The 13642-nt window shown below is 59.2% G+C and overlaps 2 protein-coding genes across 16 annotated transcripts in view; one reads left to right on the top strand and one right to left on the bottom strand.

The window, feature by feature from the left end:
* The first annotated feature begins 12 nt into the window (after nt 1-12).
* Nucleotides 13-5456, top strand: RHBDD3 (rhomboid domain containing 3). Of its 9 annotated transcripts, none has more exons than XM_020907160.2 (7): nt 15-490; nt 665-825; nt 2430-2619; nt 3254-3637; nt 4530-4692; nt 4781-5068; nt 5155-5456. In XM_020907160.2, the coding sequence occupies exons 2-7, from the start codon at nt 763-765 to the stop codon at nt 5330-5332; spliced, it is 1266 nt and encodes a 421-aa protein (XP_020762819.1). In that variant the 5' UTR covers nt 15-490; nt 665-762; the 3' UTR covers nt 5333-5456. The 9 variants fall into 9 exon arrangements, with proteins under 9 accessions (XP_070331640.1, XP_070331639.1, XP_020762819.1 ...); XM_020907167.2 differs by having other exon boundaries at nt 665-1246; XM_020907166.2 differs by having other exon boundaries at nt 665-1391.
* Nucleotides 5457-6230: 774 nt separating this feature from the next.
* EMID1 (EMI domain containing 1) overlaps nt 6231-13642 on the bottom strand; it is a 38832-nt gene continuing 31420 nt past the window's right edge. For 2 of the 7 annotated variants that reach the window (XM_070475528.1, XM_070475534.1), the window contains 2 exons: nt 9624-9714; nt 6231-6453 (listed from right to left, as the gene is read on the bottom strand). In XM_070475528.1, coding sequence (XP_070331629.1) covers nt 6329-6453; nt 9624-9714 — 216 coding nt within the window. In that variant the 3' untranslated portion in view covers nt 6231-6328. Of the gene's footprint in view, nt 6454-9623; nt 9781-10540; nt 10626-11392; nt 12655-13642 lie in introns of those variants that run through there. The other 5 variants (XM_070475529.1, XM_070475530.1, XM_070475531.1 and 2 more) reach the window with 5 other exon arrangements.

Below are 13642 nucleotides of genomic sequence, written 5' to 3'. Positions count from 1 at the left end.
GCTACCATCGGGCCCCCGCCACGGGGGTGGGGAAAGGCGGAATGACCCACCGCTTCTCGTCCTTCGCGCCCGCCTCTCTAGTCCTAATGCTCTGTAAAGAGCCCCGGATGTGATGAGCAGACCAAAATAACACCGCAGTGGCGGGCGCGGTGGGTGAGCGGATCTCGGTGACGAGTCGGAGCGATTCTTTGGTCGACGCCGGGTCGTTCGGGGAATGGTTACGCCCGCAGGTTCTAGGGACCGTCTCTGAAGAGACTACATTGGAGGGAAACGGAGGCCGGCGGGAACACTAGGGGGAAGGGACCCGGGCCTTGAACAACTGCTGACTAATCGGCGGGCGGCAGAGGAGGGGGTGGCGTGCCGACCGGTCGGCCGGGGTCACGCGCCGGAGGGCGAGCAGAATGGGCTCGGGCCTCGGCGGGAAGCTAGAGTACCGCCTGCCAGCCGAGGGCCCCACTCGGCCTTCGGGGGGCGGGGGGCGCGCTCCGCAGTGAGTACCCCGGACACGTGGCCCGGCCCGCGGGGGAGGGAGCCGAGACCGGTGGGCTGGATGGGAGGCCCTGAACGTAGCGCCCGGCCCGAGACCCCACCCCCACCCCCAAGTAACGATCGAGATTGCGAAGACTCTTAATCACCCCTCATCCAACACTCTTTGTTTTTACAGAAGGGGAAACTGAGGCCCACGGAATTTGGTTACATCTCCTAAAGTCACAAAGCTGAGTCTCACCCACACCCGGGACTCCCCCCCACCCCCAACTGTCCATGACCCGGAAGAATCATCCCCGTCCCTATCTTTCCATTCTGTCCTTCCGGTTTCCCGGAGAGGTAGGCGGGGTCCGAGGGTACACAGCTCCATTTTATAGATAAAGAGACTGAGATCTGCAGCGTTCAGATCCCAGTTCAGTCTGTCCAAGGGCAAGTCTCTTACTCTTGTTAAAGTACCCCGGGGGGAGGTGGGGGAGGGTGCAGGAGGATAGCAGTGCCGCAAGGCTGACACCAGCCTGACTTCTTGGAATCAACCCGATCTCCCTAAGTGGATGCCCAGGTCTTGCAAAGGGCAGGGCTCATTCAAATCCTTGAGAGGGACCTGGAACAAAGCTACTGTCTTTCTTTTCAACGAACACATACAAAGCAGGAGCTCTGTGCTAGGACCACCCTGGGAAACTTGGCCGTGAGTGAGAGGAGCATCCCTCCTCCCCCAGTTCAGATCACCTGCCTAGAAAACTGCCCAAGCGGTACTCATTAGGTAGGGTAGGCTCCATGATGGTGGGGGCGAGGGGCGCTTTGAGCTGGGCTTCAAAGGATAAGTAGGAGTTTGCTGTTGGCGAGATGGAGCGAAAGACATTGCAGGCAGAGGAGTTTTCTATATTTTTTCTGCAAGAGAGTGGCAGGTGGGTTTTGATGCCAAGGATACCCCTGAAAAGGGAGCAGATGAGGCTGCCCTCTTATCTCTGGCATTTCCCTTCCTCTCCTGTGACATGCTAGGGTACCAGAGTGAGGGGATTCCAGCAGGGCTTAGAAGACAGGCCGGATGTGAGGAGGGAGAACACAGGAGAGAAAGCCTTGCCTCGTGGGCAGGGGATTGACACAATTGAGGGCAGCTGGGCTGGAGCGGCTGCTTCCGTGTTGAGGCCTCCCCCTTGGTGGGGACCGCCCAGGTGGCTACCATTTATCCAGCAGGAGTTGTGGGCCTGCCTAGTCCATTCCTTTTTCATATCCTACAAGGAATGAATTTTCTTAATCCCCAGTTTACAGATGAGGAAGGAGAGGCTCTAGACTTGCTGAGGGAGGAGTAGACAACAGGAAAAAGTGAAGTGGATCCTGGAAGCTTCCTGTGAAAGTGAGGGTTGGGCCAGAGGGGCTGTGATCAGGGCTGGAGGAGGGGTGTCTCTGTCTGGTGTCACTCTGTGGACTCCAGCTGCCCCTCCTCCAGCCCTGCGGCTCCACCAGCTCCCTAATCTGCCTGCCCTTTGGCTGGCCTTGCCCCCTCGGTCAAGGGCAGCTGAGGTAACCTGGAGCTCTTAAGTCAGTGGAGGGGAGCGGGAGGAAGGTGGCTAGTCTGTAGCCAGAGGGAACAGGGAGGCAGAAGATGGCCTTCAATTTGCCCCGTTGGGGCTGTACAAATCCTCCCAAAATTGGGGAGTCCAGTGTCCCAGTTCAACTTCCCATTCCCCGTGCTTCCCACTCCAGGCTCCTTTTCAGGGCCCATCAGGGCCTGACCTCTTCACATTCTCACACATAGGCAGGTAGGACAGCGAAATGGCTAAGCACATGGCTAGGCTCTGAACTCTTGTGCAGCCAGGTTGCTGCACTGACCTCTCCAGCCTCACTTTCTACCTCTGTAAAATGGTGCTATTGCTATGGTAGCTGAAAGGAGGTCAGATAAAAGCTGCAATAATAACTATTGTTATTGTTTTCCTTTCCCCCAGCACACAGTCCCACGGCCACCTTTGAGCACCTTCAGCCAAGTTATGCATGCCAGAGGTCCCCCTGGCCTCCCGACCCCAGCGCTGCCTCTCGCTTCCTCTGTCCTGATGCTGCTAATGAGCACCCTGTGGCTGTTGGGGGCCGGCCCCAGCCTCGTCCTGGCCCCAGAGCTGCTGCTGGACCCTAGGCAGGGTGAGGGCCGGCCACATGGCCCTTGGAGGCAGGGGATTTGCTGTAGGGCCTGTGACCAGTTGGCAGGAGCAAGTGCATCCTGCAGCAGTCAGGCAGGGGCTGGACCCAGTGCTCCAGGGAAGGTCCGCCTTGGCCGGGAGCATGCCCAGCTCAACCACAGCCGAGGAGGGAGGGCAGAGGGGCCAGCACAGGATTGGGAGCCTGTGAGGAGGAATTCTTTTCAGATGGCTGCCCTGTCTGGTGGCTTTCCCTTAAACTAAGGCTTTCAGCTAAGCCCGAAAATGCAAAAGAGGAGCTAGGGGTTTGAGGACTGGCAGGAGCTGAGCACCTGTTTCCCAGGAATTTGAAGAACTCAAATGATGCTCACAGAAGTGAAGTGACTTACCTATGGTTGGTTGCTCTTAAGAAGACTTATTGTTGGGTCTGGCTTGTTCTACTTAAAGCATCAGGGGGGCGGGTAGCCATAGTGTTTGGAAGCCCTTGGTCCCCTCCACCAGGGGTGAAAGTGCTGGCTGTGAGCAGGCTCTGACTCCCTTGGGGGGGAGGCTGGCTTGGTGGACAGCCCCGGCACACCTGGGCCAGACTCAGGGGCCACAGCCCCTAACCTGGCACATAAGTCGCTTCTCTCCCCCAGCGCACCGGCTGCTCACACATGCCCTGGGCCACACGGCCCTCCCCGGCCTGCTGCTCAGCCTGCTGCTCCTGCCCACGCTGGGCTGGCAGCAGGAGCGCCACCTGGGCACACTGCGGTTCCTGCATGCCTCCAGCCTGCTCGCGCTGGCCTCCGGGCTGCTGGCTGTGCTGCTGGCAGGCCTCGGGCTGTCCGGTGCAGCCGGGGGCTGCGGGTACATGCCTGTCCACCTGGCCATGCTAGCAGGACAGGGTTCTCGCCCTCGACGGCCCCGGGGGGCCCTGCCACCGTGGCTCCTGCCGTGGCTGCTGCTTGCCCTGACACCACTGCTCAGCTCCGAGCCACCCTTCCTGCAGCTCTTCTGCGGCCTCCTCGCCGGCCTGGCCTGTATCCTTTGCCAGGGCTCAGGGCTGCTGTGGACATGCGGGTTCCGTGGCTGGGCCCCCAGGGTGCCAGGGAGGAACTGGCACGAGGAATCAGGCCCCCATCATTCACACGCATCCCAGGGGCATCTCCGAGTCTCCTCTCTCTGGCTCTGGGCTGGGGACTGGGGGCTCGTGGCCATGTAGAGGTGCCAATTACAGTTTAAAGGAGAGCCTGGGCGCCGAGCGGCCCTGGGAGGCGCCTAGTCTGGACGTCCCAGTGAAGGTGGCAGCTACACCAAGCCCGTGCAGGATGAGGGGTCCTGATGAGGAGAGGTGGAAGAGGAGAGCATGGGCCCACAGTCAGCGCAGAGGGCGAAGGACCAGGGTGAAAGTGAGCCTGGGGCTCTCCTGGCCCCAGAAGGGGGACGGCCTGCTGCGGGTGTGTTGAACACAGGCTTAATGCCTTGCGGGGTGACACTGCAGTCAGAGGGAACAGTGGGCGCAGGCTGGCCCCGGGGGTTGCTTAGGACTGGGGACGCCCGGCTGGATCCTGGAGAGGGGAGCATGTTGCCCTCGCTGTGACAGTGCCCAGAGGTGGGCCTGGTGTCACAGGCCTGAGCGAGCCCACAGGGCTTGGGGGATGGCGGGGGGGGGGGGCGGCCGAATGGGGTGAGACGGGTTTAGGGATGAGGCACACCACTACCTCTTTGCTGGCTGGGTAGCTATGGGCGGGCCCCTTTTCCTCTCTGAGCCTCCACGCTGATGAGGGTGATGACACCGCTCTGGCAGGGCCACAGTGAGGAGACAGGAGGGAATGCCCATCACACACTTGGCACGGGACCTGGCATGTGGCATGGGCTCCCCTCAGCTGTATGTGGTTTTCCTTGACCGGCCGCCCTGCCCCGGGCAGACAGACGCGGCCGGGGCCTTCTGGTGGCTGGAGCTCTCGGAGTGGCGGCTGCAGGCGCTGCAGGAGGGTGTCCTATGCAGGGCCCTGGCGGGGTGCTGGCCTCTCCGGCTCCTCCCCGCCCCAGGTGGCCCAGCTGAGCTGCCTGTCGCCCATCCCGCCGGAGCGAGGTGAGGGTGATGCCAAGGACACTGGCCCCGGTGGTGGCAGCCGTGCCAGTGGCTGGCAGTCAGCCTTCTTCTGCTTCTGCCCCTCCAGGCCCCCCACCCCTGGACCTTCCCACATGGCCTCCCCTAGCCTCTGGCCCCTCAGTGAAGGCTCAGCCCCGATCCCGCCGGGCCTGAGGCCTGTGCAGCCGCTCTGGGAGGGCTCCTCAGAGGCTGGACTGGCCTGGTCTGGGCCCGGCTTCCCCCCAGGGACCCCACTGTGGGCAGCCCTGGACCAGCAGATGCTACAGGAGGGGATCGAGGCCTCGCTGCTTGAGGGCCCAGCCCAGGGCCCTGACAGCCCACTCTGGCTGCCTAAGTCCTCCGTCTCCTCTCTGCGGTAAGGTGGGGTGGGTGGGTGGGGGTTGCCCTGTTGGGGGCTGGAGGTGGCCCTGACCCTCCCTCCCTGCCCCTTCCCTGCCACAGGCTGCAGCAGCTGGAGCGCATGGGCTTCCCCACGGAACAGGCGGTGGTGGCCCTGGCGGCCACAGGCCGAGTGGAGGGGGCTGTTGCACTGCTGGTCGGCGGGGAGGTGGGCACCGAGGCACTGGTGACTCAGGGGAGGAGAGGGCCCGCCCACCCTGAGGGTCCTGGGCCCCCGTAGCACAGGCAGGCCCTCGGGTGAGAAGAGCCCTAGCCCTGTCTGCTGAGAGTCAGGAGGGGGTCTGGGGTGGCCCCCCAGCACCCTGCCCCGGTACTGTTCAGAATAAAACCCAGTTCACTTTTCAGCCTGGATCTTGTGGGGCAGTGCTTGTCTGACTCTTATGCTGGCATCAGGGGGCTGAGTGAATGAGCGAGCAGTGGACAAACGGCTGACTGCAGGAGGGCAGTGCTTGCTGGACGCCTGGCCGGGGCTGGGGATGACCTGAGCCTCTGCTCTGCCCCCCGACCCTGTCCCCCAGCTGCCAGGTGATGGCCAGGGAGCCCAGCTCCACAGCCCTCGGGGACAGCAGTGGCCACAGAGGAGAGCTGCTGGCCTGCCCGGCCGCCCCATCTAAGCGCACACAGGCCAGCCCAGTGGGCAGTCAGGCGGGGGCCTTTATTGGCTGATACACATCTACTGCTGGGGCTGTCACAATGGAAGGGCCCGAGGGTTCAGGGGTCAGAACTGACACAAGGAGCCCTGGACATCCAGTCAGATCAGGTAGCTTGACCTCAGGGTCAGGAAGCCAGCACCAGAAAATGAGGAGGGGTACAGGTGGGCCCCCAGGTTTGGCTGGGGAGCCGGGAGGCGAGACTGCCCGCCCTCGTCATCCCTGGGCGTGTGGAGGGCTGGGCAGTTGATGAGGCGACAGAAGCTCCAAACCCGCAGACCTCCATAACCCCATTTCACAGAGGGAAACTGAGGCCCAGGGCCCTGAGCAAGGCCTCACCTCTCACCTGGGTCATGCCTCCCTCTCAGGCCCCGGTCCCTGCTCAGCCTCATGGGAGGCAGAGGCACATGGGGGGCCAGGACCAAGACCCCCACCCAAAGGCCTGGGTGGCGGAAGGAACCCTGAGGATGTCAATAAATACAGGCGGGCAGACCCCAGAGGCAGCCGGCCCAGGCCAGGCTGGGGAGGGAAGCCTGGCTGGCCCTCCCCAAGGGAGGCCACCACCCTCAGTCTCTCTCGTCTCGGCTCCTGGGGGCCACGATCCGGTAGCTGGCCGCGCGTCCTCCCCTCTTGCCCCTCAGGAGGCTGGGGGTGCCTGTGCCAGCGAGGCTTGCCCCTGACCCCTCTGGTTCTGCCGGAGGGAAGAAGAGAGGGAGGGACGGAGAGAGGCCAGGTTAGTGAGGTCTATGTGAGGCACCCACCTCCCCTTGGCCCTCTGGGGGTGGGGCTCTGTCATCTGGAAGCAGAGCTGTGGAAAAGAAGGGGGTCTGCAAAGCTGGTTAGTGCCCGTCCCCCTGGGAGTTACTAGCCCCAAACCCAACTAAAGCACTCAGGGCCTCTACTTGTTTTTCTGTGACAGGTGGGGATAAACCCACCATGTTTCTGAAATGCTTCGTACGTAGTGGATGCGCCATGAAAAAGTACTCTTTCATTAACATATTTTGGATGTGGAGGTGTGCCCTGAGTCATTCCCATTTCATATCTGGGTAAACTAAGGCCAGGCATCACTCTCTCTCCTTGGGTTACACCACCTGTAGTGGGGAAGGGTTTAGGAAGGCCAGGATCTGCCACTGATCTACTGTGTAGCTTTGGACCTCGGTCAGGGTCTCAGTTGTCTCATCTCTAAGACTCGGGGGATGGTCCAGATACAGAGGCCCTGGGCAACTCCAGTGATTATTGAAGTCAGTTCCGATTTGGCTATGGTGACATATGCCCCAACCTGCAAATTAGCTGGCCCCCAAGAGTAAAACTGAATAATTGGCGTTCTTCCCACCTGGAAAACTCCTACTCATCCTTCAGAACACAGATCAGGACCTACCTCCTCCAGGAAGCCTTCTGTCACTATCACCTCAGTCCTTCTCAAATGGGTTAGGCAGGTTGGAAGGATGGGCTGTTTTTCCAGAGGGAGAGCCCCAGGATGGAGGGCTTGGCTGAGCCTCCAAAATCCTGTTCATAGGACCAACACTTGGACTCTGGTTGAGCATCAGCTTCCCACTGAAGGGAAAGCGGCTAGAGCCTCATAATCATAAGTGTCTAGTGTCCTGACCCTGTGGCCCATGAACCTCTGGACTGAGATTTGGGGCAGACAGGTATCTGCAGTCACAGTCAAGGGACATTTCATGCCCCCAAACCAGGAGGCACAGGAGTAGGGTAGCCCAGCGCTCAGGTCCCAACATCAGCTCGGGCCAAGTCCTGACCCCACCATATTCCAGTCATGCGGCCTTGAGCAAGTCCCAGAACCTCTAAGCCCCTTCTGGAATTTTGGGGTGACACTCCTGTAAAGCGTTTAAGGTGACCAGGAGTGGAAAGTGGTTTTCACAGTAAATATTGGATTATAATAGTCACAAGGTTGGTGTGTCTTCAACCCCTGCAGGTCTGGTCACTGTGAGTTGGTCATGAGATGCTGTTTCTGACATGACCAAATTCAGGGCCTTGGTTTCCCCTGGGCCCCCCTCAGTGCCTAGAAGAGCAGAAGGGTTGGAGAACCTCTGCTGATGGAGCCCAAAGCGCTGGAGCTTTAGGCCAGACCTAGGGGCCCCAGGGGCTCACAGCTCTCCCTGTGTCACTGTGGGAGTCACACGAGTCTTCTGAACCCATGTTTCTCCCTCTGTGAGGTGGGCATGGTACTGCCCACCTGGAACGCATGTTACAAGGGCCGGAGATGATGGATATAAGTTCCCCGGCCCAGGTGACCCGGGTGTGTGACAGCTGTCACTACTATCGTTACCAGTCACAGTCTAAACACGAGCCCATCTGGGTCTTCTGTCAGCACCTGCTGTGCATGATGCAACAGCGGGGAGGGTTCCATCTCCTCTGCTCCCCTCCTCCTGCACCCCCCTTCCAGGCCACACTGAGTGGACACGGGCCCTGCCAGGGGCCTGGCACGCACTTCCGGGGCTGCTGAAGGAGGGGCGGGGCACAGAGGCAAGGCCACAGTGTGTCCCTTCTGGCTCCTGTCCCAGTCCTTCTCCTGAGAGGGGGCGTGGGGGGTCACCTGACAGAGCTGAGAGCCTGGGATTTGGTCCTTGGTCCTGGGAGAGGAGAAGGTCTGGGAGATGGTTGGAGAAGTTTCTAGAAGTTGGGGAAGCCATGTGGCGTGGCGGGAGCAGCTCTGTAAGCAGACCCCGCACACCTTCCCACCCCTGGTGGGCGGGGCTCTGTGGGGGCTGCCTTCCTCCCTCCTCCCAGCACACTCAGAACCTTCCATGACTAATGCAAGGGCCCCATCTTGCAGGAAGGCTTCCCTTCACACTCATCCTTCGGTGCGCCTGTTCCCTGTGGCCCTCACCTCTACAGATGCTGAAGACCCCCTGCCTCCAAGGCAGGTACCCTGAGATCGGCCTCTGCACCCGCCCAGACCAAGCATGCAGCAGGTGTGCCCTACATTTTTGCCAAATGAAGGAGATGGCTCTGACCTCAGCTTTCCTTCCTGCTGGGGGCCTCAGTTTCCCCATCTGTAGAACAGACATGAGGTTACATGTGATATCTGAGGCTGTGTGCACTGAAGTGTTGAGAGATGGGGCGACTGGGAGAGGAGTGGCTGTTGGGGCCTCTTCGCAGGTAGGGGAGGATTAGCCCCAAGGGCAGTCAATCCCTGCCTCTCTCCAGGGCTGCCACAAACTCCAGGTTAACTTGGGGAGACCTCCTCAGCCCCACAGGTGGGGCTAACCTCTTTTCAAGCCTGCATTCAAGGACCTTCTCAAACGGGCCCCTGCCAGATCTTCTAGCCTCAGCTCTCGCCCCTCAGCAAACTCACAGAACAATCCCTCTGGGTTCTCCCTGGTCTCTTGGCTTTTGGCCACGCTACTCCTCTTGCCTGTTTACTTGCCCCCGATCCTTGCCATTCAAGTCTCCACTTAGATGCCTCCTCCAGGAAGCCCTCCCAAGATGCCCTCTGCCACGCCCCAGCCTGCATCAGGAGCACTTCTGTGCTTTCCTGGTTGCCAGTACTCACTCCGCTGTGGTATTCCTCACCCTGGATTTAACACCCAGTTCCGGGGCTTCCCTCCCCACCCCCCCGCAGCAGCACCCTAAACTCCACGAGAGCAGGACTGTGTCTGTCTCATCTGTTGGAACCTGTCCGGTGAGGTGCCTGGCACAGAGCAGGTGCTCAATCACTCAGGATCTAGTTACCAGGACCTTCTCTGTGCCAGACACCGTCTGCTGGCCGAATGGAAGGGCTGAAGCGGGGGTGGTGGCTGCTAGTCTGGACCCAGTGTGGGGAGGTGCCGTCTGGGTTCCCAGGCCCTTCCCAGGCCCTTCCTGGCAGGGGCTGCCCCTGCCTGCCCGCCCTGCCGTTACCTGGCCAGATGATGGCTTCCAGCAGGGTGACCCGTCTGGCCAGGAGCTCCAGCTGAACCTGCTGCTGCAGGAAGCTCTGTAAGCTAGGAGCCTGATGGGAGATCGAGAAGAGCAGACGGTGCGGGTCTGGCCTCCGGGGGCGGGCTGGGCCGGGGAGCTGAGGGGAGGGGCAGGAGCCTGGGCTCCAGTCTCTGTCAGGATCTTGGTCTCTCCTTCTAAGTGGGGACGGGGCTCACTTGGCTCCTTAAGTGACCAGATGGATGGAGGACTGGTGGATGCGTGCCTGGGGGAGGGTCTCCCAGCCCACTCCCGGGTCATCCTGGGACCAGGAGGGCCTGCTGACTGAGTGCCTCTGGGGTCAGAGCTGGAGGCTGGTACATCACCCAGAATCCCCTGGGACCCGAGCCTGGCTGTGTCACCCACAGTCCCCTGCCCTGCTGGCCCGTGGACGTGCACACTGGCTCTGCCTGGAGTCTGGATCCATTGCCCATAATCCTCCTGGTTGCCCAGGTTCTGACATTATTACCCATGATCCTCTGTACTGTTGCAGTCTGGCTCTGTTACCCACAATCCTCTGCTGCCCTGGAGCTTGGCTCCATTGCCCATCATTCCCTTCAGACTCAAAATCTGTCAGCCCTGGCACCTCTGCAGGCCTGGAAACCACATTACCCAGTTTCTGGAGCCCCAGGTCTGACCACAGGGGTGGGGGCCTGGGTTTCTGGGGTTCCCCACTTCCCCTGTGGACTCGTGGGACCAGTCATCGAGGGATGAGTGGTCTTGACCTTTCACATCCCCACCTGGAGAAGGTCAGGTACCTTCTCCAGCCTCTTGACTGGGCCCAGGCAGCTCCACCCTGGGGGGCCTGGGGAAGGCTGGCGGGCGGGGGCTGGGCTGTCTGTCCATCTGTCTCTACTCACCATAGAGCCCAATCATTGTTTCCAAGATTAAAACCCTCTCAGCTAAAATCTTCAAAGCCTCGCGTAGTTGGTGCAACCCCTCCCCCTGTGGAGGAAAGAGACAGATGCAGCCGTGAAGGGGGCAGGGGAGGGGGGCCCTGCAAAGCTTGTTGGAGGCCCATGCCCCACCCTGGACATGCACCCGCAGCCCCTCACCACCTGCCACAGCCCAGGGCCCATGGACAGCCAGAACAAGACTTGGAGAAGACAGGAGGGGGACAAGGCAGGCAGAAGCAACTCCCTCGGTAGGATCCCACCCAGCTGTCTGCTCTCTGCCCACAGCCCTGCACATCTTCGCTGCACTGGGAGCAGGGGGAGGCCAGTCTGCGGGGGCAGCCCTGCTGTCCTGGGGCCTGCCATGAGGCTGCCCCAGAGCCCCAGCCGCTCTTCCATCTCTGCTGCCTGAAACCAGCTGTCCCACAACATCCGCAGGATTCCTGCCACATCCCTGGGCCACTTGCACTGTTGTTTACTTAGCAGTCTTTGAACTGACTCAGTTTTGCCTTCAATAGTGTGTTTGTCTCGTCTAATTAACTCCACCACTGGGATCAGGCTACTTTCCAATCGTCTTCCCACTCATGTCCAAATGAACATATCAGAGTAAAATCAGGAGATGTCTGAGTGGCATCACTGTTGGGTAGCTAGGCTTAAAACGCTGACAAGGCTGAAGTCCAGGCCCAGGTGCCCCCTCCCCAGTCCTTTTGGGCCGCTTCCTCCCAGGGCTCTGACGGCTCCAGGTCCACATGCTGCACACGAGGGAGCCCAGCCCTCAGCCCCGCCCTCTCGTCTCAGCTGAGTCTCCGGCACCCCTCCAACCCCTCCCCCCGACCTCCCTGCTCTGGGGTCTCCTGTCTCAAGTGGTGCTGACGCTGCCCAGGGCTCTGGTCAGGGACCGCCAGCTGGCCTTCGCCTTCCCTTCTTCCCAGGGTCTGTCCATCTGTCCTTTCCTCCCCCTAGCATAAGGCCCGTGGTCCTGCCAAAACCCCACACTCCCTAACTCCTTCCTTGCTCTTTCCTAGACCAGACTAAAGGTACTTCCGGAATGTAGAGATCTTAATTCTGACCGAGCACCAGGGCAGCAAGAACTATTCCAGCCCCGACACATCTGGGAGTCTCTCCCGAGTCCTTTACTTACTGCAGATTAAATGAAGGGATGGGGTATAATATGCATCTTGGGACAATTGCTACCTTCAAGGTAGCTCTTCCCACAAAAAACGTCTAACGAGTCCTCGAAACGTGGCCGCTCTGAGCGAGCCCATGGCCATGCTAGGACCGGCCCTTATGACCTGGCTGGCCTGTCCACTTCACAGGATGGGACTGTTCTCCACTGACTGGCCGTGGAGCCTGGGGGTCACCAGGTCACAGTGAAGTGACCCCGCTTCGAGTATTAACACCCATGTAAACGTAGATGACCTTCAGAAACCACAGTAAGCCGCTGGAGCGTGGACAGTGGGACAAGCTGCCGTCACACGTCTCCTGATGAGATTCAGTCAGAGGGCACCACCTCCCCAGCTGGTGCACCTGTGGAGGGCAGTTCACCTGCATCTCATCACAGGGAACTGTCAGGCCGGTCTAGACGGAGGGACAGTCTCACAAAGAAACCTCGAGAGAAAGAAGAAAAGGGCAGGGGGCCTGTTCTGGAGTAGAAGAACCTAGTGACATGACAACCAAATGCAATACACGAGTCTTGATTTGATCTTGCATTCATTTTTTTGTTTGTTTGTTTGTTTTAAACCAGCTACAAAATGCATTTTGGAGGTGACTGGTAAAATTTATAGGTAGTGAACTGAAGTTGCTCAGTCATGTCCAACTCTTTGCGACCCCATGGACTGTAGCCTACCAGGCTCCTCTGTCCATGTGATTCTCCAGGCAAGGGTACTGGAGTGGGTTGCCATCTGCTTTATAGATAAGCTGTATATTAAGTGGCTGAATTAATGTCAATTTTTTTTAGGGGTGACTGTGGTACTGTGGCTCTTTGGGAGAACGTCCATACTCTTTCAAGACACACACTGATGTGTTGGGGGAGATGCAGATGAGGTCTGCAACTTACTTTCCAATGGATTAGGAAAAGAGATCTGTAAATATATAAAGAGTGAAAGAACAAATGTAGCAAAATAGTAATAACTGGTCAGGCTAGAAGAAGGGTATAAGGATAGTCATTGACTAACTTTTCTATATATTTGAAAATTTTCAAAGTAAAAATCTGGGGGGAAAAATGCAAAAATAAATATTCTGGGTAAGTGGCCTGCTATTTGCACTGATGATGCCCCAGTGCCCCAAGCCTGGCCTGAGTGTCCAGGGCCTGCTGGACAGCCCCTCAGCTGTCACACAGACATTCCCGGTTTCCGCAGAGAAAGCTCAGAGGGCCAGCTTCTCCTGGCTGTCTTCTGTCTTTCTCTATTGTAAACATCTCCCTTAACTTCTCGCCCCCTCATCCCACAGCCAGACTAGCACCCACGTGTCTCTCAGCTCCACTGACATCTGTCCATCTTCACTGTCCGCCTCCCAGTTCCGGCCCCCACAGCCTCTTGCCAGGATGACGAGGACAGCCTCCTGTCTAGTCTTTCTGCTCCCACGTTTCTCCCTTTTCCCATCCATTCTCCACGTGGCAATCAGAGGGATCTTTTGCTAATAAAAATCTGACCACATCACTCCTCTGCTTAACATTTCAATGAGTTGCTCCCCACCACCTACAGCACAAACTTCACATTTCTCAATATGGCCTCTTAAGTCCCAAAAGCCTCTTTGGCTTGTGTCTCACTCCTTGCCTGTCACCCTCTGTCGCTCCAAGTATTTGCAGCTGCTCAGACACCCCAGGCTTGCCCGTGCCCCAGGGCCTTTACACATGATGTTTCCTCTCCTCTGCCAGAACACCCTTTGCCAGGCCTCAGCCTGAGTCTCCTCATCCAAGAAGATGCTGAATTGCCCCCTGCCGTCACAGCTGAGCCCCCCCCCCCCCCCCCCCCGTCCTGTCACTTCTGGCTACTGGTCTGTTCCCTCCCACCCCTACTGTGACCACTCTGAAGGCGGGGACTGTGTCCAGATCACATCTGTGTCCACAGT

Source organism: Odocoileus virginianus, chromosome 12 (genome assembly GCF_023699985.2).
Source record: "Odocoileus virginianus isolate 20LAN1187 ecotype Illinois chromosome 12, Ovbor_1.2, whole genome shotgun sequence".
Taxonomy (NCBI): Eukaryota; Metazoa; Chordata; class Mammalia; order Artiodactyla; family Cervidae; genus Odocoileus; species Odocoileus virginianus.
This window is presented reverse-complemented; position numbering and strand designations above follow the sequence as displayed.

Excerpts from the sequence above, each read along its gene's own strand:
- RHBDD3 (XM_070475539.1), top strand. The coding sequence starts at position 2,361 with ATGGTAGCTGAAAGGAGGTCAGATAAAAGCTGCAATAATAACTATTGT. Across the intron at positions 4,693-4,780 it reads GCCCATCCCGCCGGAGCGAG|GCCCCCCACCCCTGGACCTT; the intron begins GTGAGGGTGATG and ends CTGCCCCTCCAG. Across the intron at positions 5,069-5,154 it reads TCCTCCGTCTCCTCTCTGCG|GCTGCAGCAGCTGGAGCGCA; the intron begins GTAAGGTGGGGT and ends TCCCTGCCACAG.